General features: G+C 36.6%; 1 gene segment (V, D, J or C); it reads left to right on the top strand.

Moving 5' to 3' along the window:
- Positions 1–315: 315 nt before the first annotated feature.
- Positions 316–1,050, top strand: LOC122790574. The segment is given in 2 exon segments: positions 316–435; positions 716–1,050. Coding segments are annotated over 2 exon segments (417 nt in total).
- The last annotated feature ends 22,877 nt before the right edge of the window (positions 1,051–23,927 follow it).

Raw genomic sequence — 23,927 nt, 5'->3', positions numbered from 1 at the left:
GCGGGGTGCTATGATGTTGAATTCTAAAATGCAGTGTGAGTGTTACTGCATTACGTTAATATACCGGTGACTTGTGTTTATTCTATACATCGTCACGCAACAGCAGGAAAACACTGATTCTATTTACCACCTTCCCCTTCATGTCCCTTATGCAGATGTAGCTTTTGATCTTGCTCTGGGCAGCAGAGGGTTAATGCTGTGAAATAACATCATATATACCACAACAGGAAATGACTGTGATGGTTTCCAGTGCTCGGTATATATTAACATGAGTCTATTCCTTGAACTGTTACCTTAAGCAAAAGCAGAGGAATTTTAAATCACAGATAAAACAGAATATCATTTTGATAAACATGCTTAGGATCTGTGCTGCATTTTTTAAATTCTGCATTTCTCTAAACAGACACACTGTGTATATTAGTTTTCTACTGACAGGTAAGTGTTTAAATAATAAATAAATCAACAGACAAAAAAGTGTGTGCGAGTGCGTGTGTACCTGTATATGTGTGTGCATGATATTTTATACACTACATACCATAAACTAAAACACTGAACTTATTTTTATGGTTATGCTATTGAAGTAACCTGGGATATTTTATAACAATAGTGACAGTTAATGGGAAACATTCAAATGCATTTATACTATACCATAATTGAAAATAAAATATATATAAACCATTCCATAATGATTATTTGTTTGCTTAAATTCTTCCAGCAAGTATCATAAATGGAGATGAAGTAACACAAGAATCGAGTAAAACTGCATATGAAGAGGGAGATGCAGTTCTTCTCTGTAATTTCACAACAACAGCAGCTGCAGTAACACAACTGTACTTCTACTGGTATCAGCAGAAAGCAAATGGACATTTAGAATATTTACGTCTTCAGGTATATAAATCTAAACCTGATGCAAAAGAAGGTCGCTTCACATCACACTTTGATGCATCCAAGAATTTTGTGTATCTGAATATTTCTGGGGCCCAGCTCTCTGACTCGGCAGTTTACTATTGTGCGATGAGTGACACAGTGTTGATATGTTCACTAATGTGAGACAAGAACTTGAGCCAGCTGTTCATGAAGAAAACTTCACTTTCTGCTTGAGAACAAACAGGGCAGGGACATTCTTAAAGTACACTAAATATTGTATGGTATGACAATCACTGATGGTTCGATGTAAAATTAACACAGATTGTTCTTCATATTCTGTGATAGTGTTTCCTGAAATAATTACCCATCCTTTTACTTTGCCAGTCCTTTTAAAGTCTACTCTGATGACACTTTTTAAAGTCATAGACAAACCTGTCATTAAAACTGTACAGAAAAATGGTTGATACTGTAGAATGTTCGTGCTTTGAGTTAAAATGGCTATTATTATGCAAAATGTGCATATATCATATAATGTTATATATTGTGAGATACCTGTACATATTCTTCCCATGTAGTTAGTAATCCCTGAGTACAGATAGCTTACTGGATGATGTACAACTAATCCACCTAAATTATTGTAAAATGCACAACTAATCCACCTAAATTGTTATAATTATAAGATACACAACTAATCCACCTAAATTGCTATAATTATATGATCCACAACTCTTCTTCTTCTTCTTCTTCTTTCGGCTTTTCCCGGTTAGGGGCCGCCACAGCGGATCACCTTGTCCGCACATTGATTGGCAGTATATGATCCACAACTAATTCACCTAAATTATCATAATTATAAGATGCACAACTAATCTACCTAAATTATTATAATTATATGATGCACAACTAATTTACCTAAATTATTATAAGATGCACAACTAATCCACCTAAATTATTATAAAATGGCCAACTAATAATCCATCTAAATTATTATAATTATATGATGCACAACTAATCCACCTAAATTGTTATAATTATAAGATGCACATCTAATCCACCTACATTATTATAATTATATGATGCACAACTAATTCACCTAAATTATTATAATTATAATATGCACAACTAATCCACCTAAATTATTATAAGATGCACAACTAATCCATCTAAATTATTATAATTATAAGATGCACAACTAATCCACCTAAATTATTATAATTATAAGATGCACAACTAATCCACCTAAATTATTATAATTATATGATGCACAACTAATCCACCTAAATTATTATAATTATATGATGCACAACTAATTCACCTAAATTATTATAAGATGCACAACTTCTTTTTCTTTTGGCTTTTCCCAGTTAGGGGTTGCCACAGTGGATCACCTGTCTGCTCATGATTGGCAGTGGAGTTTTACAGTGTTGAGTTGCCAGCCTGGCACCCAACCTTCCACAGAAGGCACACACCCACACGTAGGGCCAATTTAGAGTGTCCAATCCACTTACAGCATGTCTTTGGGATGTGGGAGGAAACCAGATCACCTGGAGGAAACCCACGTGACCACAGGGAGGACGTGCAGACTCCACACAGAAGGCACCCCAGCTGAGGATCGAACCAAGAACCTCTTGCTGTGAGGCAGTAATGCTAACCGTTGCACCACTGCAACCGCCCCATTATAAGATGCACAACTAATCCACCTAAATTATTATAATTATAAGATGCACAACTAATCCACCAAGATAATTATAATTATAACTATACAATGTACAACTAATTCACTGCTTCCTATGACAATGTATGGCACAAGAAAAAAATCATGTGTGTATAACATCAGATTGTATCTGCTTCTTTGTAGAATATTAAGTTATTCTATACTACTTCTGTAATCATACTTGTACACTACTGTTTTACTCATATTTGTAGTCCTATTGTGTTTTCTATGTTGTCATTGCATTGCATTATGTACTGTAATTGTTATTGTCAATAATAAGTAATAACTGTAATTTTGTGTGCAGCTTTTTCCTCCGTGGGTTAGGGGTTTCATGCCCAGTCAGACTTTTCCAATATGAAACTGCATTAAATAAATTTGTTAACCCAAATGTCTGGATTAAAGGCTGTAGCATTAATAATAAATGTAAATATGCTGCAAACTGCCTTTCTTATGGTTCATAGGATTATAAAGTCATAAGAGTTACAAGGCAAGTAAGTCAAGAGACCATTTGTGCCTTGTTATTACCTACTCTCTGGCTGTATGTTCCAATTCCAGAAAATCAAAATATGTCAGGCCTGGGATAAATTTATGGATAGCTATCCGATCATCCAGGTTCTTCTTGAAAGATGTGAGGATGTTGCTGTCTAACACATAAACACACTGTTTAACAGATGGAGTAACAATTTAATAGAAGAGTAGCAGCTGAGTACTTCAATACCAGATTTTTGGCTATCTTTAACCACCATGCTCCTACCCGTACCATCCGTGTAAAAGCCACAGTTACACCATGGCTATCTAAGGAAACAAAAACCAAAATTAAACTAAGAAACAATGTCTAGGCCATGTGGCATGTTAGCAATGCCCCTATGGACCAAGTAATATACCGGCAGCTTAGGAACCAGACTAAAAATTCTGTCATTCTAGACAAAAAACAAATCACTACACCCTCCTACAACAAAAATATCAGCTAAAACCTCAAAAGTTCTGGGCTGGTATTAACAATCTTCTCTACCCAGGCTGTTCCACCACTCCTACCCTATTAGCTGCCCTTGATAAATCCCCTGTAGAAATTGCAAACAACTTCAACTCCTTCTTTACTGAAACTATCCAGTCTCTAGCTACCCATCTCACTCCATCTGACACAAACACCAGCTCTGGCACATCTAGCCATGATCCACCCAGCACCCGACCCACCTTTACCTTTCAAAGCATACCTACCAACCTGATCTGGACCTTACTCAAAAAGCTAAAATTTACTACACTAGCTGCCGACCACCTCCCAGCTGAATATCTTCAAAAAGCAGCTGATGCCATAGCACTTTCCATTTCTATTCTGATCAACACGTCCATCTCAGAAGGATTCATCTCAGCAATATGGAAAATATCACGTTATACCTCTCCATAAAGGAGGAAGTTCCACAAAATTATCTAACTTTAGACCTATAGCCATTCTTTTTCCACTAGCTAAAATCAAGGAAAGATGCATACACAAACAAATCAAGCACTTTCTTATTCAAAACAGAAAGCTCGCCGACTCTCAGCACGGCTTTAGGCCATTACACAGTACCACCACGGCTCTTCTCTCTTTCTCTAATGTCATCAGTCTTCATCATAACAACAACAAACTATCTTCAGCTCTCTTCCTAGATCTCTCAGAAGCTTTCGATATGGTCAACCATCAGCTACTGCTCAACACCCTACAAATCATCGGTTTAGACCAACATGCAATACAATGGTTTCACTCCTACCTAAACGGTAGAGAGCAGGCTGTCTTATTTCAGAGCAAGCTGTCATCCCAACTTCCTCTAACCTTTGGTGTCCCACAAGGGTCCATACTAGGTCCCCTTCTTTTCTCTATCTTCATCAATGATCTGCACACCACCATCCCAGGAGCCGCCTGCATCCAATATGCAGATGACTCAATGCTAATATGCTCCGCCTCCTCTCCTAGACAACTTCTAACCCTCACCCAGACCACTTTCAGCATGGTAGAAACATGGCTAGCTAATCGCTGCCTGCTTCTAAATCCTAACAAAACCAAACTACTACTTTTCTCCCCTAACAGTAGAATTTCTCCTTCTTCCTTAAACATCAAATCTAGCAATGACACCATTATCTCCCATGATGACCATATAAACTTCTAGGTGTAATAATAGACAACAACCTTAAATTTGATAAACATGTCAATCACACTATTAAGTCCGTCAACAAAATCTTGGCTCCCTGTACAGATCCAAACCTTTCCTCACCCCCCCCCCCCCCAGCCAGGGTAGGTATTCCAAGATCACACCTCCTCTCTACCCTTATGTATGCCTGCCCTGTATTCACCAGCCTATCCAAAACTGATTTCAACAAATTATCAGGATGTTATAATCATATAGCCAGATTCGCTACTGGCATGGCTTTTAGGACCCACCATTGCCAGAATCTCAATGCACTGGGATGGCTAGAGTATCCTACACTTCTACACTTCAACCAGCTTATAGTAGTGCATAAAATACTCCATCAACCTGATAACACCCCTGCCCAGAAAAATATGCTCACCCCTCATAGTGCCCCCAGGCCATTATGCTCAGCTGATAAATTAATGATACTGACCCAGAAAGCCAACAACTCTGCAGGCGATACTATATTTGCCAACTCAATCAGTAACATCTGGAATCTACTCCCTACTACCATTACCAAGGAAACCTCACTACCCCTATTTAAAAGAGAACTCAAAAATACCTCACATCTCATTGGCAGTGCTCTTGTTCTAAACCTGACTAACAACTTCACTAATACATGTCTTGCTACCTAACCTGCTGCTTAGCCAAGTACCTATGCCTCATAGCATTTGACTGTCTAAGCATTGTGAATTATGAGATCAGATTGTATTTTATGTTCACATTTTCTGATACGTCTTTGCCAATCACATGTAAGTCTGCACATTGTGTATATTGATATCTGCCTGTACTCTTTGTCTATATTTTTCTAAACATGTCTGCCTGAGTTTATCACTCAGTGATGTATGTATTGTCTCTTTTTTTGTATGTGGAGCCTTTCTCCCTGGGCCTCCGCTGAAAATGGACATATATCCAGTTGGACTATCCCAGTCAACAAATGTAAAATAAATAAAATAAAAATAATAAATATGTCCTTTCAATGTGTTCAATATTTTAGTGCTGGAGGTTTAGAGTTTTAGTTTGAGTGTTTGTAGAGCTGTTTGCCTTATGGAAGTAGAAGAGATCCAGTAGGACAGGGACTTTAATGTCATGGAATATAAGACATAAGTCTCCTCAGGCTGCTGAGTCTTAATTCTCAGTGCAGGATCATCAAACAATGGAAAAAGTAAGAAATGACAGGCAATGGATGGTAGCAGATGATGCTCTGTGAGGAACAATACTGGAGACTTAGAATGCAGATCAGCTGAGAAGAAAATGCAAAATGTCCTAATACGGTTAACAGGGGTAGCACAAGAAACAGCATAGCTACAGCCTACAAAAATTAGTCACCAATCATTTGACGGAAGTTACAGAAGACACAGGAAGAACTAATTACAGGCTCAGAACAGTGGAGAAGAACCCGATTCAAGCCTATAAAAGCTAAATTTTACTCAAAAGTTGCAAGATAGAAAGTGATGACAACAAAATCAGGTAGACAACAAGCAGTCTGAGAATTGTATCTGTAACAAAGATAGTCACAAACAACAAACTAAAATAATACTTCTTTATAAGGCTGTAGCAGTGTTGTTTCTCACTAGTAGGATTCTCTAAGTCAGCAAGAAGCATGTGGATGAAGGAACCCAAACAAGTCATGTGGAAATTGCTGCACTGCAAAAACAAAAGAATAACTGCTAACTGCTGAAGTAGGAAAGAAGTTTGTGGCAATACAAAGACAGATGCTGAATTTGTTGCTATATTCAGAATTATGTACAAATGGTAGAAAGCCTATGACCATTCACAGAAATCCCTAAGAAGATTTCATTTGAAATGATGACTTGTATTCTTAGGCAAATTAGGGAGAATAGGAAAAGGTGCAGGCTGGTATTTGCATTAGTAAGCAAAGATGCATTAGTTCATTCAGTGAGAAATGGAAATGGGGTGGGGAAGAGCTGCCTGACTGTGGAACAAAGAAGCCTAGAATAAAGAAACGAAAGTAAGCACCACCAACCAGGAATAACACGAACAATAGATATAAGAATCCAAAAGGAGTTTATTACACTAACGCTTGTACAAATACAGCACGTTTTCGTCGTCAACTTCATCAGTAAATGAAAAGCAACCACTTCATACCATATATATACACTTTTCTTAACAACATCAATTAAGTTAATTCAATCAATTCTAAAAGCCACAGCTTAACAACCAATAAGTTTTACTAAAATAAAAATATAAAACATTTTCACAAACTTATAAATTTAATAATTTAATTAAAAACACATCTAATACTCTCACCAATTTTAAAATTCATACAAAGCTTTTTAATAAATAACAAATAAATAAAACCATTTTAATTCAGATAATCTTGTATCCTATAATGTACTGTGTATGTCTCCCTCAAGTGGTGAAACTGAATATGACATTTAAATTAAATTGTAACAAAATATATGTACATAATCTATTTAAAAACTTCGATTAAAATGAATTAAATGATCAATTAATTAGACTTTGAATGAATGTTTTCACTACCTCCTATATGTAATAAGTATATTGAACAACAGTAGAATTTTTATATTTTATAATAATTAGGGAGAATAGGAAAAGGTGCAGGCTGGTATTTGCATTAGTAAGCAAAGATGCATTAGTTCATTCAGTGAGAAATGGAAATGGGGTGGGGAAGAGCCGCCTGACTGTGGAACAAAGAAGCCTAGAATAAAGGGATGAAGTCACAAAGACCAGAGAGGTCAATATGCTGGTCAAATTTAGTCATCAGGTTATACCCCAATGTGGAAGAGGAACAGATAGCAAAAGAGGAGGGGTGAAGAGGAACTTGACTTATGGATCATCAGACAAAGTCGATCAATGGGAAATGTAGGTGAAGGAGGAGGAAGAGTACAGAGAAATGAAAAGGGACACAAGGGGAAAAGGGAGATGTTTGAGGCCAGAAAGGACAACAAAACACTTGGTTATGTTGTTGTTGGTCTTTTCCTGGTTAGGGGTCGCCACAGCAGAACTCCTGTCCACTAATGATTGGCAGTCGATTTTTTGTTATGGTGCTGAGTTGCCAGCCCAATGCCCAACCTTCAGCGAATGCATGACCATTCATGCATGTCTTTCAGAGGCCACTCGACTGCGGGGAGGACATGCAGACTCCAGACAGAAGGCACTCCAGCCAAGAATTGAACAGGAGAACCTCTTGCTGTGAGGTAACAACACTACCGCTGTACCACCGTGGCTTCAACAAACCACTTGGTTATAAAAGACAATAATGTCGTGCACACAAAGGTGAAAGGAATGAAGTTAAATCAGAAGTAGGTGGACAAAGACAGGACAGGCAAAGAAACGTAGCAGACAAAGGTCAGGCAGCCCTCAGTGCAGTTCTGGACAGAACAAGGGGTCCAAGGAGAGGGGAGATGCAGACCAAAGAGCCAGCATGAGGGAAAGAAATGGTATTTAGTCACTCGGTGGAACCAAGGACCCAGACATTCGCAATGGAAGGAAGAAAGAAGTCAGCAACACAATGAGAATGAGAGACTGAATGAAAGACTTTTATTCAAAAACTTTCCTTGTCACTTCTCAAAACAGGCAGTCCTACCTTGTTGTAGGAGTCAGCACTTGGAGCCCTAAGCATGTCTATAATGGATGGTACTTTACAAATTGCAAAAAATTACCTCACGTTAAAAGATAATATAGACTGTAAATCTGTAATATACTGCAATGTTATGCATGTCACAATACACTTTTAAAGTAATAGTGTAAAATACAATCTTGCAGTCTTAAAAGAGCAATGAAAATTCTACAATACCTAGAGAATTTTAAAGTTTGTCAAAAATGTATCTAACTACTAACTGATCAAGTCTAAAGCTCTCCACAACCTTGTAAAAACACACACAAAGGCAATTCCATCAAAAAAGACTGCTACAACTTGTAATGTTAAGCGCTTTTCATTTACTCAATAATACAGTCTGATGAAGTTTACTATTGAGTAAATGAAAAGCGCTTAACATTACAAGTTGTAACAGTCTTTTTTCCTGGAATTGCCTTTGTGTGTTTTTTACGAGTCTTCACAGCCTTAACATATCATGATCAGAGTAGCTTATTGGCAACATCTGCCACATGTATGTATTGCAAATGATAGGAACTAAAAAAACAGGAACTGATTCTGATAGTTATCCCTGCAGGTATACTTTCTCACTATAGGATTCTTTCCCCACCAAGGATCATGCAAAAACCTCTCTGATGGCGACCTCTATACTTTTATGGTTATAAGGCAGTTTGGGGTTTCCTATGGGCAGTTTGTAAAACATTGTCACCTTTCCTGCATTAAAATCACTCTGTTTTGATTACAATAGAATACTTACTGCCTCCAATGAATTCAGAGTTTCCAACAAACATAAAAACCCTGAATCCGTTTGATTTGGACAATACACTATCTCCAACATGAAGCAAACATGATTTACATACCACTGACCCACTTATTCATCACTTCTTGTGATATCTGCTACCCAAAACTCTCCTTACAGAGATTAAAAATATGCCATTCAGCAGAAATGGAATATGTCTTGATATACCCAGCATTATAAGAGAGACTGGAACCAAGTCGTTCTCACTTTCATGTCTTCAGTAAAGATCACTTCTACTTTAAAATTCTGTTATCCTCCCTAAGATCATATTCCATTTCACACTGGACCATGAAACAGTGGTAAACCGCTTTGCAATTAAGCCATGATAAAGGGAAAATTATTATTCCAGAAATAAAAATCCGAAGGGGGATATCCCAGGGTGACTATCTGTCACCGTTGCTCTTTTGCCTTGCCCGTAACCCTTTAAGCTGTCTGCTTAACAGATTAGATCTTGGCTATAGTTTGGCTGCTAGAAAGCAACAAAGTATAAAGACTTCTCATCATCTCTTTGTCGATGATTTAAAGTTGTATAGCTCATCAGATGAAGAACTGAAAGCACAACTACAAGAATTGAAAACTTTTTCAGATGATGTAAGAATGTCATTTGGCCTTGATAAATGTGCAAAATCAACTTTTAATGCTGGAAAGCTGCAGCACCACAAAAATATCAGTTTGGGACAAGAATGTGATATAAAAGAACTTGAGCAAGAGGGAATGTATAAATATTTGGAAACTGATGAAGGATCAATAATAAAAATCGAACAAATGCAAGTAAAACTTAGTAAGGAATATTTTAGAAGACTTAAATTAATCCTGAAAACAGAGTTGATATCCAGGAACAAAATTCAAGCTATAAACCAATTTGCTCTTTCTGTCCTAACTTACAGTTTTGACGTGATCTTCTGGCCTTAAAAGGTGTTGGATAGATTAGACAGGAAAATAAGAAAGATGCTTAATGCTCATCAAATGATTTATAAAAATCAGTGCATACCAACATTATATATTCCCCATTCCGAAGGAGGTATGGGCCTCCTTGAAATTGATTACATATATAGATCTGCAATCATGGGTTCTGCATACATATCTGCTGACCTCACAAGACCCAAACATGGTGAAAGTTTAGAAACATGAGAAGAATAAATCTAAGATGACTTCCCTTCTTAGTCTAGCAGAAGCATCTCAACATCAAACAGGAACGGAAAACAAATCAAACCAGCAGAAGATAAAAATCATGTGCAAAAAAAAAAAAAAGAAAAAATATAAGGTGAAGGTTCAGAAGAGAAGGCAAGAAATGTAGAAAATGCATAAATATAGTTGTAAGTACAGAAAACAACTGGAAGAACCTTATGGTGATCAGGCCCGAATGCAGGAATGGTTAAGGAGAGGTGAATTCAAACCAAAATATGAAAGGTTAATATTGGCAGCCCAAGATGGTGGGCTACATGCATGTTGGTTTACAAAGTTCATTGAACATGTGGGAGAAAAAGACAAACATAGGTTCTGGAAAACAGAATTGGAAACAGTTGCACACCTCATTGCTGGTTGTGACATACTAATGGCAGAAGGACTGCATACTAAAAGACATAATAATGTGGCAAGACTGTTGCACTGGGAATTGTGCAAACATTATAATATTGAAGTAGCTGAAAAAACTGGAAACGTGAGCCACAAAACATCATAGAAAATGATGAAGTCTACATCACGTGGGATCACCCATTACCAACAGTTCAAAAGGCAGAGGGAAGAAAAACAGATATAGTGGTCTGAAAAGAAGACAAAAGTAGCATTGATCATTGAAGTTGCTACACCCAGTCACTACAGTGTCTTGTGTACAGAGAGACACAAAGTCATAAAATATCAGGATTTGCAGGCAGAAATGAAAGCAATGCAGAAGAAAGATACCCAGAGAGTTCCAGTAGTAGCAGGAGCAAAGACTCTACAATCGTATTTAGATATGTTACCAATACATGTAAACCCGTATGAATTGCAGAACGAGATATTACTAGACACATTGTGGGTGCTGCGTAGAGCACTTCTGGTTGACATCAAACATTAAAACAATACTAATTTTACGAACTTTAATCATACTTTGATTTAGGAATGGGGTCCATTCCTGTCATGTTATTAGAAACCCAAAATATTTGGAGAAATTAAAAAGGAGCAAAGTTACAAAAAGCTCCTAACAGGAAAACCCTAGGCACAGATGCAATACTTAACATCTGGCTAAATGTATTAGCATCTTTACATGAATATTAAGCCATGAGTAATAACTGTTTGTATGCTCATCCTGAACAAACACCAATCTGGTTAACAACAGGAAAAACAATGCTCTTACATAAGACCAAACCTGCAAGCTATCCTAAAAGCTATAGACCAATAACTTGCCTTTCAATGACATATAACCTATACACTAGAACTGATGCCAACAGAGTTTATAGTCACTTAGATGAAAACTCAATCATGGCAGTAGAACAAAAGGATAACAAAATAAATCCATATGGAACAAAGGATCATTTGTTGTTAAAGTCATAATGGAAAACTTTAAAAAGGAGAAGACTCTAAGTATGGCATGGATAGACTATAAAAAGCATTTGACATTATCCCAAATTTATGGATGGAACAGTGCTTAAAAGGTTATGATACACACTACATGATTGATTACATTACAGCAGCCACGAAACAATGACAAACCACTTTATAGTTAAGCCACGATAAAGGACAAATTATTATTCCAGGTTTAAAAATTCAAAGAGGGATATTCCATTTTGACTCTTTGTCACCCCTGCTCTTTTGTCTTGCCCTTAATCCATTAAGCTGTCTACTTGACAGATTAAGTCATGGCTACAATCTGGCCCCCAGAAAACAACAAAGTATAAAGACTTCATTTTTTGTGGATGATTTAAAACTGCACAGTTCATCAGACGAGGAACTGAAAGTCCAACTGCAAGTGATCAAAACCTTTCCAGATGGTATAAGAATGTCATTTGATGTTTATAAATGTAGAAAAGCAACCTTCAAAGCAGGAAAGCTGCAGCACCAAGAAAATATCAGTTTGGGACAAGAATGTGATATAAAAGAACTTGAGCAACAGGGAATATATAAATATTTGGAAGCTGATGAAGGATTAACAATAAAACATGAACAAATGCAAATAAAATAGTAAGGAATATTTTAGAAGACTTAAATTAATCCTGAAAACAGAGTTGACATCCAGGAACAAAATTCAAGCTATAAACCAATTTGCTCTTCCTGTCCTAACTTACAGTTTTGGAATGATCGTCTGGCCCTAAAAGGTATTGGATAGATTAGACAGGAAAATAAGGATGCTTAATGCTCATCAAATGATTTATAAAAATCAGTGCATACCAGCATTATATATTCCCCATTCCGAAGGAGGTATGGGCCTCCTTGAAATTGATTACATATATAGATCTGAATCAAGAGTTCTGCATACATATCTGCTGACCTCACAAGACTCAAACATTGTGAACATTTAGAAACATGAGGAGAATACATCTAAAATGACTTCTCTTATTAGTCTAGCAGAAGCATATCGACATCAGACAGGAATGGAAAACAAATCAAACCAGTTGAAGATAAAATCAGGCAGCAACTGAATGTGCAAAAAAACAAAAGAAAGAATATAAGGTGAAGGTTCAGAAGAGAAGGCAAGAAATCTAGAAAATGCATAAATATAGTTGCAAGTACAGAAAACTCCGGAAAGAACCTTATGGTGATCAGGATCAAATGCAGGAATGGTTAAGGAGAGGTGAATTCAAACCAAAATATGAAAGGTTAATATTAGCAGCCCATGATAGTGGACTACATACAAGTTGGTTTACAAAGTTCATTGAACATGTGGGAGAAACAGACAAACATAGGTTTTGTAAAACAGAATTGGAAATAGTTACACACCGTATTGTTGGTTGTGATATATTAATGGAAAAGGACTGTATAATTAAAGGCATCATAATGTGGCAAGACTGTTGCACTGGGGATTGTGCAAACATAATATTGAAGTAGCTAAAAAAACTGAAAACATGAGCCATAAAGCATCATAGAAAATGATGAAGTCTACATCACGTGGGATCACCCATTACCAATAGTTCAAAAGATAGAAGGGAGAAAACAGATATAATGGTCTAAAAAGAAGACAGAAGGAGTATTGATCATTGAAATCACTACACCCAGTCACTACAGTGTCTTGTGTACAGAGACACAAAGTCATAACATATCAGGATTTGCAGGCAGAAACGAGAGCAATGCAGAAGAAAGATACCCAGACAGTTCCAATAGTAGCAGGAGCAATGGGTCTTATAAAAAGAATCAACAAATGTATTTAGATATGTTACCAATACATGTTGTTGTTGTTGAACAACAACAACAACAACCAATACATGTAACGCCATATGAATTGCAGAAGGAGATATTACTAGGCACATTGTGGGTGCTGAGTAGCATTTCTGGTTGACAGCAAAGATTGAAACAATGCTAATTTTATGAACTTTAATCATACTTTGACTTAGGAATGGGGTCCATTCTCATCATGGTATTAGAAACACAAAATATTTGGAAAAATTAAAAAAGAGCAAAGGTACAAAAAGCTCCTAACTGGAAAACCCTAGGCACAGATGCAGTACTTAACTTCTGGCTAAATGTATTAGCATCTTTACATGAATATTAAGCCATGAGTAATAACCATTTGTATGCTCATCCTGAACAAACATCTGGTTAACAACAGGAAAACCAATGCTCTTACATAAAAGCAAACCTGTAAGCTATCCTAAAAACTATAGACCAATAACTTGCCTTTCAATGACGTATAAACTATACACTAGAACTGATGAAAACAGAGTTTGTAGTCACTGAGATGAAAACTCAGTCATGGCAATTAAACAAAAGGATAACAAAAGAAATGCATATGGAACAAAAGATCATTTGTTGTTAAAGTCATAATGGAAAACTGTAAAAAGGAAAAGACTCTAAGTATGGCATGGATAGACTATAAAAAAGCATTTGACATTATCCCACATTTATGGATGAAAGAGTGCTTAAAAGTTATAAGATACACACTACATGATTGATTACATTACAGCAGCCATGAAACAGTGACAAACCACTTTATAGTTAAGCCTCGATAAAGGACAAATTATTATTCCAGGTATAAAAATTCAAAGAGGGATATTCCAGTGTGATTCTTTGTCACCCCTGCTCTTTTATCTTGCCCTTAATCCATTAACCTGTCTACTTGACAGATTAGGTCATGGCTACAATCTGGCCCCCAGAAAACAACAAAGTATAAATGCTTCATATTTTTGTGGATGATTTAAAACTGTACAGTTCATCAGATGAGGAAGTGAAAGTCCAACTGCAAGTGGTCTAAACTTTTCCAGATGATATACGAATGTCATTTGATCTTTACAAATGTACAAAAGCAACCTTTAAAGCAGGAAAGCTACAGCACCAAGAAAACACTGGTTTGGGACAGGGAATGTGACATAAAAGAACCTGAGCAAGAAGCAATGTTTAAATATTTAGGACTTGATGATGGATCAACAATAAAACATGAACAAATGTGAATAAAACTTACTAAGCAATATTTAAGAAGACTAAAATTAATGCTGAAAACAGCATTGACATCTAGGAACAAAGTCCAAGCTATAAATCAATTTGCTTTTCCTGTTCTAACTTACCATTTTGGAGTGATTAACTGGCTCAAAAAGGTGTTAGATTAGTTGGTAAGGAAAACAAGAAGGATGCTTCATGCTTATCAAATGATTTATAAAAATCAATGTATACCAATATTACATATTTCCCATTTTGAAGGAGGTATGGGCCTTCTCAAAATTGATTACATGTATAGATCTGCTATAGTAGGATTGCATACATATTTACTGACCTCACAAGACCCAAATGTAGTGAAAGTTTTAAGACATGAGGAGAATAAGTCTAAGATAACTTCCCTGCTTAGTTTAGCAGAAGCATATTGTTGTCAAGCTGGAATGGAAATCAAACCAGAAGTAGATAAAAATCAGATAGCAACTGAATATGCCAAAAACAAAAAAAAAAAAAAAAAAAACAAAAGAGAGAATATAAGGTGAAGATCAGACGAAAAGGCAAAATGTGGAAAATGCAGAAATATATCTGCAAGTATAGAAAATTCTTGGAACAACCATATGTTGATTAGGACTGAATACAGGAATAGTTAAGGAGAGGCAAATTTAAACCAAAAAATGAAAGGTTAATATTGGAGGCTCAAGATAGTGGACTACATACATGATGGTTTACAAAGTCCATTGAACAAATGCAGGTTTTGTAAAACAGAATTGGAAACAGTCACACATCTTGTTGCTGGTTGTGATATACGAATGACAGAAGGACTGTATACTGAAAGGTACAATAATGTGGCAAGATTGTTGCATTGGGGACTGTGCAAACAGTATAATATTGAATTTGCTGAGAAGAATTGTAAACATGAGCCACAAAACATTATAGAAAATGATGAAGTTTATATCACATTGGATCATCCATTACTAGCAATTCAAAAAGTAGATGCAAGAAAAACAGGTATAACATTTCTATGAGAAGAGGACAAAAGTAGCATTGATCATTGAAATTACTACACCCAGTGTACAGGCAGGTACAAAGTCATAAAATACCAGGATAAGCAGACAGAAGGTAGGGCAATGTAGAAGGATACCCAGACAGTTCCAATAGGAGTATACGCAAAGGGTCTCTGCAGTCGCATTTAGTCATGTTACTGATACATGTTGATAGGTTCATAGGTTCATAGGTGTTTATAAGGCTAACAAGTACAAAGGGATTTTTAAGCCTAGGTATGCATCCAAAATATCTGATAAGTTCTGGTATCCTTGATAAGTATAAGCAGATGCTTGGGAGAGGAAACATTTACAATCAGATGCCTAGTCGTAGGTGCCAAGCCAGAGATGAATTTCCTGTTTCTCATCCAATTGTCCAAGTTACACTTGAATTGGGCTAGGGAGGAACTCTGCTTCACATGGATGGAGAGCATGTTCCAGAGACAAGGTTGTCTCTGGGAAACACACCTTTCTTTCCATCAGGTTCTATTTATATCACAGGCAAGGTTTAAGTCTTTAGAACAGGTTATTCTGGCGCTGTTTGTTTTGTGGATATGCAGGAGGTCCATCAGAGTGGGGTCTGACAAGGCCCTGTATGCCAAGCATAGATCTCCACTCAATAGCCTGTAGGAGACAGAATACAGGGATAGGGCCTTGAGGTGGTCTGCAGAGGACATTTTAATTATGCCCTGTATTCTTTCAATGAGGAACCTCAGTGGACATTCCATTTGTTGGATATGCCTGGTTAGGTACATACCAAATGGGGCGTTGTACCCAACGATAGGTCTGATGAATGCAGAATACAGTGGAACAATGATTTACTTTGACCTAGATGCCATACCTTTGTTTATAAGTTACACAACATAGAATGATTGTCTCACTGCTGGAGACACATGATGGTCAAAGGATTGATTACTGTCTACGTGTGTCCCCTAAGTCCCTGACTACTCATAGATTCATAGATTCATAGATTAGTACTAAGGTATGTGACCTTGTGGGCCATTTCAAGCCTAGCCAATTATCCCTTGTGAGACTCAAACCCTGCACCTTGTGTTTGTAAGGCAAACACCTTAACCATTAGGCCACCCTCCCAACTACTGGGTCAACTCTAATGGGTGTGTTGTCAATATGATAGTTACCAGGGCTGGATGACTTCCTGAAGGATACTGCTATGCATTTCTTGTCATTTATCTCAATCTCAATCTCAACAGTAGGGCCCTCAGGTCTTCCAACAGGTTATTGCTAAAAGTTACCCAGTCTCACAACTATCATGGTGACTCCCTCTATTCCATTAAAATAGCAAACACCTGGAATGCTGTTCCTCAGAACAATCTAAGTATGTCTTTTTTTAAAAAAAAAAAGAATTTCTGAAAAACAATTGGCTCTGCCCTTGTAATTCTCCTGGATAATTCCTCTTTCTTATTTCTTAACAACCATCTCCAACACCTTTAAACATCTTATATCTACCTTCAATTTTTCAAACTGTTTTGGTTTGATATCTGACAGATATTTTATTACTCTAGGATATCAATACCTCAGTTTTATGCTATGCTCTATGTTTGTTTGTTTTGCTATCTGACCAATATTTGATTACTCACTTAGTCAATATCTCTGTTCTTATGCTATGCTCTATATTTTTTACTTAACAATTCTGTTATTTCTTTTAGTTAGCATATGTTTTTTTTTCTTTTTTTCTTCTCTGATGTATTTCTTACTCATTATTACAAATTATTTTTGTTACTGGAGCTTTTCTTCCTGCGTCTCCGCAGAAAATGGGCTACTGGCCTAGCCGGACACTATCCGGTTAACAAATGTAAATAAAATAAATAAAAATAATAATAATTTACTTTTAGCCATGGCTCTGATACCAGTTGTCTGTGTCAGCCCTTTCTGGTGAACATTTGTGTCAGTGTGGGATTTAGTGAGAGCTGCTAATTTGCAATCATCTGCAAATTTAATCAGCCAGAGACCATTGATATTGGCCTTGACTTCAGAGAAGTAAATGCCAAAAAGGAGCGGTCCAAGGACTGTTCCCTGAAAACTCTACTTCTTCTTGGCCTCTTTCTAGAGGTGGACTCCCCAATTCTAACTTCCTGAGTCCTGTCTGTGAGCCAGTTGGCTATCCACAGGGTGACATATGGGTTTGTACCTAACCTTTTTGAGCTTGTGAACAATCCCCAGGTGGAGTATTGTATCAAATGCCTTGGCCAGGTCAGTGTAGGCAGTGTGAACCATTTTTCCCTTATAACTTACTTTGGTGACTTTCTCAAAGAAGGCCACCAGGTTGAATAGGCATGACCTGCCTTTGATGAAACCAAACTGGGTTGGGTTCACTGGCTGGAGATTCACTATATTATTATTGATTGTAACTCCATATCAATTGAAGAATGATTCCATTCTGTGCAAATTCTGGGTGCTGTGAAGAACACTTTTGGCTAACATCAAATATTGAAACAATACTAATTTCATGAACTTTAATCATACTTTGACTTCGGAATAGGGTCCAGTCCCATCATGGTATTAGAAACCCAAAACACTTGAAGAAATTAAAAGGAGCATTTAGTTGCCCCACATTCCAAATGATAAGCAGCAGTAAGCAGTAAACCCACCTTCTTTGGATTGCAGAGATCTACTGGGTGAAAAATACTAAACATCAAGTGAGAACTAACCGTCCCTAGAAATGAGGTAATACATTTATGCTCAAACCTAACATGTCAGCAGAGTTTACAACACGAGTACAAAGAAAATGCAAATGAGGCAGCTCAGCAGCATGGGAACAGCATGTGTCATAAGAGGGCGGGTCCCATACACCAGACAAAAATATCAAGGCGAGTATTAACATAATACAAAATAAGCATAGGACATAGATTCTGTTGATGTATTTACATTAGGGACTTGGTGACTAACCTCACTCAAACACATCCTATCCTCATTTAACTTTTTTACTAATCTATGAACTCATTCACTTTTGGTAAAACAAGTACAATCTTCCCAGTTTTATCTCTATCCTTTCTCTTATGCCTCCCACACTCTTTCCGTCATCTCTCTCTTCCACTATTATGTTATCTCCTCAAACCTCATTGCTCCTGTCACCATAACAACATTCCAGCTTCCAAAAAAATTTTCCCTGGCAACTGTCTATCTACTCCCTCATAAGGTTTATAAGTTCATAGGTTTTTACTAAGCCATTTGATTGGATAGATGATTTGTAGCCCCAATATCCCATTTCATCAGCACCCTTTGATATAAATAACTGCTAGCTAATTATATTCCCTTTCAGTAAGTATTTTAGAGCCCAGACCAGGAATATCTGTTCATCCAGCCTATGGTTAGAGAAGGTCAGGGCGCTACTTTGTTTTACATGTAAGTGGGATCTATTCCATAAAAGAGGGATTCTTTGAGAGACCTATTTACCTCATCAGCAGGTCCTATTTGTGTTGCTGTGGACGTTTAGTTATTTTGAGCTGGTGTTTTGGGTATTATTTCTTTTGTGGGTGTGTAGGAGATCAGACAGGTCTATATCCTTCAAAGATTTGTGTGTGAGTCAAAGGTTTTCCCTCAAGAGTCTTCAGGAATTAGATAAGAGAGAAAGTGCTTTAAGGCAGTCTTTGCCACAGAATAAAGACATGCACTTGATTCTCTTAGTGAGGAAATACTGTGCTGTTTTGAGTTATATCTTTAGGCATGTACACACCAAAAGAGATGTTATATTCTATTTTATTAAAAATAGGATGAGGAAGGAGTAGAGAAGGATGATGATTTCATTTTATACTCCCAGTAATCATTTTAATCAGGTAAGAGGATTTCCTAATGGTAGTAGTTACATAGTTATTAAGGGATAATTCATTTTAATGCAAGTGTCTAGGTCCATATCAACTGTGTCAATTTTCAAAGGGATGTCATCTACTGTATATTGTTGGTGCATGGGTGCCCATGTTTGCCAAATAACACAATACTACATTTCTTGGCATTTAGCTTAAAGCCATGGTAGTGAAACCATGGATAATTTGGAAATCAGCCAGTGAGTTTATAAAAGTGCAGAGTTTGCATTTATCTGCAGACTTGGTCAGCCATAGACACTTGATGTCAATCTTGACATCCAAACTGTAAATAGCAAAGAGATGTGGACCCAAGGATCACTCCTGGAATGACACCACTTGTAAACACTCATTTTGAGATTGTTCCCCTAAACTAATAGAGTGGATTCTGTGAATAAGCCAATTTGCTATCTGGTTGGTAACATTTAGTTTGATTAGCTTGTTAATGATATCAGGATATGGCATGTTACTAAAAGTCTTGGCAAAAGTAACATGAGCAGTGTGAACTGATTTGTCTACATACAATGCATCAGTGGCAGCTTCAATGAAGTCCACCATGTTTAGGACGCAGGATCTACCTTAACAAATCCAAACTATTTTTTATCAAGGAATTGACTGTTGATGTCCTTCTTTTATATATAAGGCTGGTGAAACTTACAGATATATATATTTTCCAGGATCAGTGGAGAGTGAGATTTACAACAGTTATCCACATCTGTAGATAAAATACAGTGGACAGGCTGAGGCTGAATAGGTTCAGTAGTGAGTTCACATTCATTGTTGGCTAGAAGGCATCTGGGCCCATTGTCTGTACCCATGGATTTAGGGTTTTTGGCTTTGGACTGAGCCCTCAGTACTTGGTTCAAAGTCAGCTGAGGACAGTGGTGTGGGCATGCTAATATATAGGGCTGTTAGGTGGGCATCACGTTGTAAGGTTTAAGCTAAAATAATCCCCTAAGATGTTAACTATGTGTTGCTGTTATGTATTATCTCAGTGCATTGTTGGGTATTGCTTCAAGGGTTTCTGACATAGTTGAAAAACTTACTGTTGTCCTTAACACAGGTGGCAATTACAAATTTAACTTTGATGGACTTGGCTTTGCTACTGGGTTCTTTGTTAATCTTTTTGCATTAATTTTAAAGGTTGGGAAATTAAGTTTGTTCTTACAGAGAAAATGTTTCTTCCTCTTAATGTATAGTTTGCTTATTCTAGCATATATATCTATGTCGGAATCAAAATATCTATGTATCTATGTATACACACACACACACACACACACACACACACACACACACACACACACACACACACACACACACACACACACACACACACACACGTATAAATGTATAGGATATGACAACTCAATGAAACTTAAAAAAAAAGAAAGACAAATCTTTTTGCAGGGGGCAAATCTCCCTGCACATCCCACACCACCTAATAATTATATATTGAACTCCAATATTATACAAAACAACTGCTGTCATGTTAGATCAGCTAATTTTCATTCGGTAATGGTCGTTTTACTGGGTTTGACAAGTTGGTATTCAACAACCTGTATGCAACCTACACATATATATATATATATATATATATATATATATATATATATATATACACACAAACACATATGTATGGGTCCACCACATTTTGTCAAATGCTGTTTCTTTGACAAACGCAGTGGGAATGATTTAAAACTGACAGTCTGGATAGCCGAGCAGTGGAAATGTTAGTGGTGCGTAATGTCGTGACAAGTAAGTGAGGTTAGAAGGGTGAAAGTGTTTGTGCATGTTTAGGTGATTTAGGAATAGGGTTGAGGATAAGTGAAGGACAGGTGTTGTACATTCATGAGAAAGTTTATGTACTTTGGGGTTAGGGTCAAGATTATGTTAAGGGATAGCTATAGTGTTGTTTGTGTGTGATTCAGAATGCTTGTGTGTCTGAGTGTGCCTTGTGTAGTAGAAGTATTATAGGAAGGTTTTATTGAAGGTAATGTGTAGGGATAAATTTGAGGGAATGGGAAGCTTTAGTGTTAGAGTAAGCACCCATTATTAGGGTGGCGCATGGAGGCAGACCTGCCTCACCCTAACACTGCCCGTTCCCTCAAGCCTAACCCTACAGCTTATCTTCATAAAATTATTCTTGTAACACTACCACTCTTCAGATGAACTGAGGGTATTAGTGTTAATATTGGGAGAGGAAATAGTTTTCCTTTCACGATATTATTTTATTGGATATTTTCCATTTTTGGTATTGTGAATGTTCAAACTTTTTTGTAGTTGGCTCATATGCAACAAAACAATAACCTTTGAAACATCAACTTACCAGAACATCAACGTTCAGAACAGCGAGACCACAACACTGAAACTTCATAAAGTTGAATTACGGCAACATCTCAAATTAATTCAGGGAAAATCACCACTGTGCCACCATGGTGACCTTTACCCTGTTCCCCACTGTAATGCGATCTTGGAGTTGGTATATTTAGCTAGCAGGAGTGTGGGGAGGTGTGGGGGGAGAAACCCTCCATGTTGGTGGGTTTCGAATGCTTCCATTCGTTTTAAAGTTATTGGTGGCCTAGTGGTGATTTTCCTGGAGTTAAATTGCGACATTCCAGGAGATCGGCTTTATGAAGTTTCAACATTGTGACTTCGCTGTTGCGAAGTTGTGAATGTTGACATTCTGGTAAGTTGATGTTCTGAAGTAGACCGCCCCCCCCCAAAAAAAAATTTATATAGATATATATATATATATATATATATATATACAGAGCTCCTTCAGATGATGGAAGATTTGAAACTTTGAATGTTCTGAATAGAGATTACAGTACAAACCAAAACTGATATCGGCAACCCGAAAAAAACTTTACAAACATAAAAATGAATGAGCGACTGTTGGAAACTGAAAGTAGCCACAGAAACAAATAAAAACTAGCGCTTTCTTTCACTTTATTCTTATCGTGAACTTCTTCAGAAAACCAGGATGCCTCCCAACATCCTGGTTTTAAACCCGTAAAACAGGAAGTGATGTTATTACATTAATCATCCGTCACAATAACAATATTTTATGTTTAAAACATCTAACAATTGAACATACTTATTAAATCTGACACCTATGTTACATTTTAAAAATTGTCATTTTAAAAAATAGATGAAATATGATCATTACACGGTAATGTACCAAATAGCAAATATTGAAACACTATCAAATTAATGTAAGGCATAAGCATAATTAATACAGAAATGCCTAACCATATACTTAAAAATGATGAATGATTATGATATAATGATATCAGAACAATACTCAATTTTATAAGCAAATGGAAAAATATCCACAATAAGACAAACTAACTCAACCATACATAACAGTCTCTCTCCCCCCCCCACGCTGATACACAAGTATACACAAAAATACTCACTGTAGATAACAAACACACTTAACATACCAAGTCTATGCACGATGGTGGTGTAATGTACACTCTAATGTGAATATAGACCTGTACACAAAGATATGCACCTAAATCTACCTATTATGAAACAAAATATAGAAGACTATATGTGAGAAGTCTAACAAAATCTAACTCAGACTACCGACTATGATTGTCTCTGAAAGGGGTATACCTAGTCAATGAAAGGACCGAAAAGCGGAGAAAAAAGCCCCCATGACATGAAAACCACATGCGAGCACACATTATTAACAAAAAATAATAAAAAATAATAATGATAACAATAAGTGAACACATACAGATGTGTATAGATGTATATATGTGTGTGTCCCCATATAAACAGACATCAAAACAAAATATAGGGATTAAAGCAAAAAGATGTCTAATTATCTATATAATAGGAAACACTTCATATTTATCGATTCGTTAAGACCAGGAGGTTCATCTGCTCCCAAACACAACTGCCATAATGACTCTTTCTGCTCCAACTTATTATTCAAATCTCCCCTTAGCAGACTTTTCTCTACTTGATCTAAAACAAAAAACTCAAATTTTTTGAAATCAATACATTCTAATGAATGTCTTGCCAAAGAATTATTTTTATCTTTATTTTTTATGGCTAAAGTATGTTCGTAGATCCTACGTTTTAACATTCTTTTCGTTTTCCCTACATAATAGTAAGATAAAAATAATTCTTTGGCAAGACATTCATTAGAATGTATTGATTTCAAAAAATTTGAGTTTTTTGTTTTAGATCAAGTAGAGAAAAGTCTGCTAAGGGGAGATTTGAATAATAAGTTGGAGCAGAAAGAGTCATTATGGCAGTTGTGTTTGGGAGCAGATGAACCTCCTGGTCTTAACGAATCGATAAATATGAAGTGTTTCCTATTATATAGATAATTAGACATCTTTTTGCTTTAATCCCTATATTTTGTTTTGATG

The sequence above is a fragment of the Protopterus annectens genome, chromosome 16.part0, assembly GCF_019279795.1.
Source record: "Protopterus annectens isolate FY-2018-M chromosome 16.part0, PAN1.0, whole genome shotgun sequence".
NCBI classification, from domain to species: Eukaryota; Metazoa; Chordata; order Ceratodontiformes; family Protopteridae; genus Protopterus; species Protopterus annectens.
This window is presented reverse-complemented; position numbering and strand designations above follow the sequence as displayed.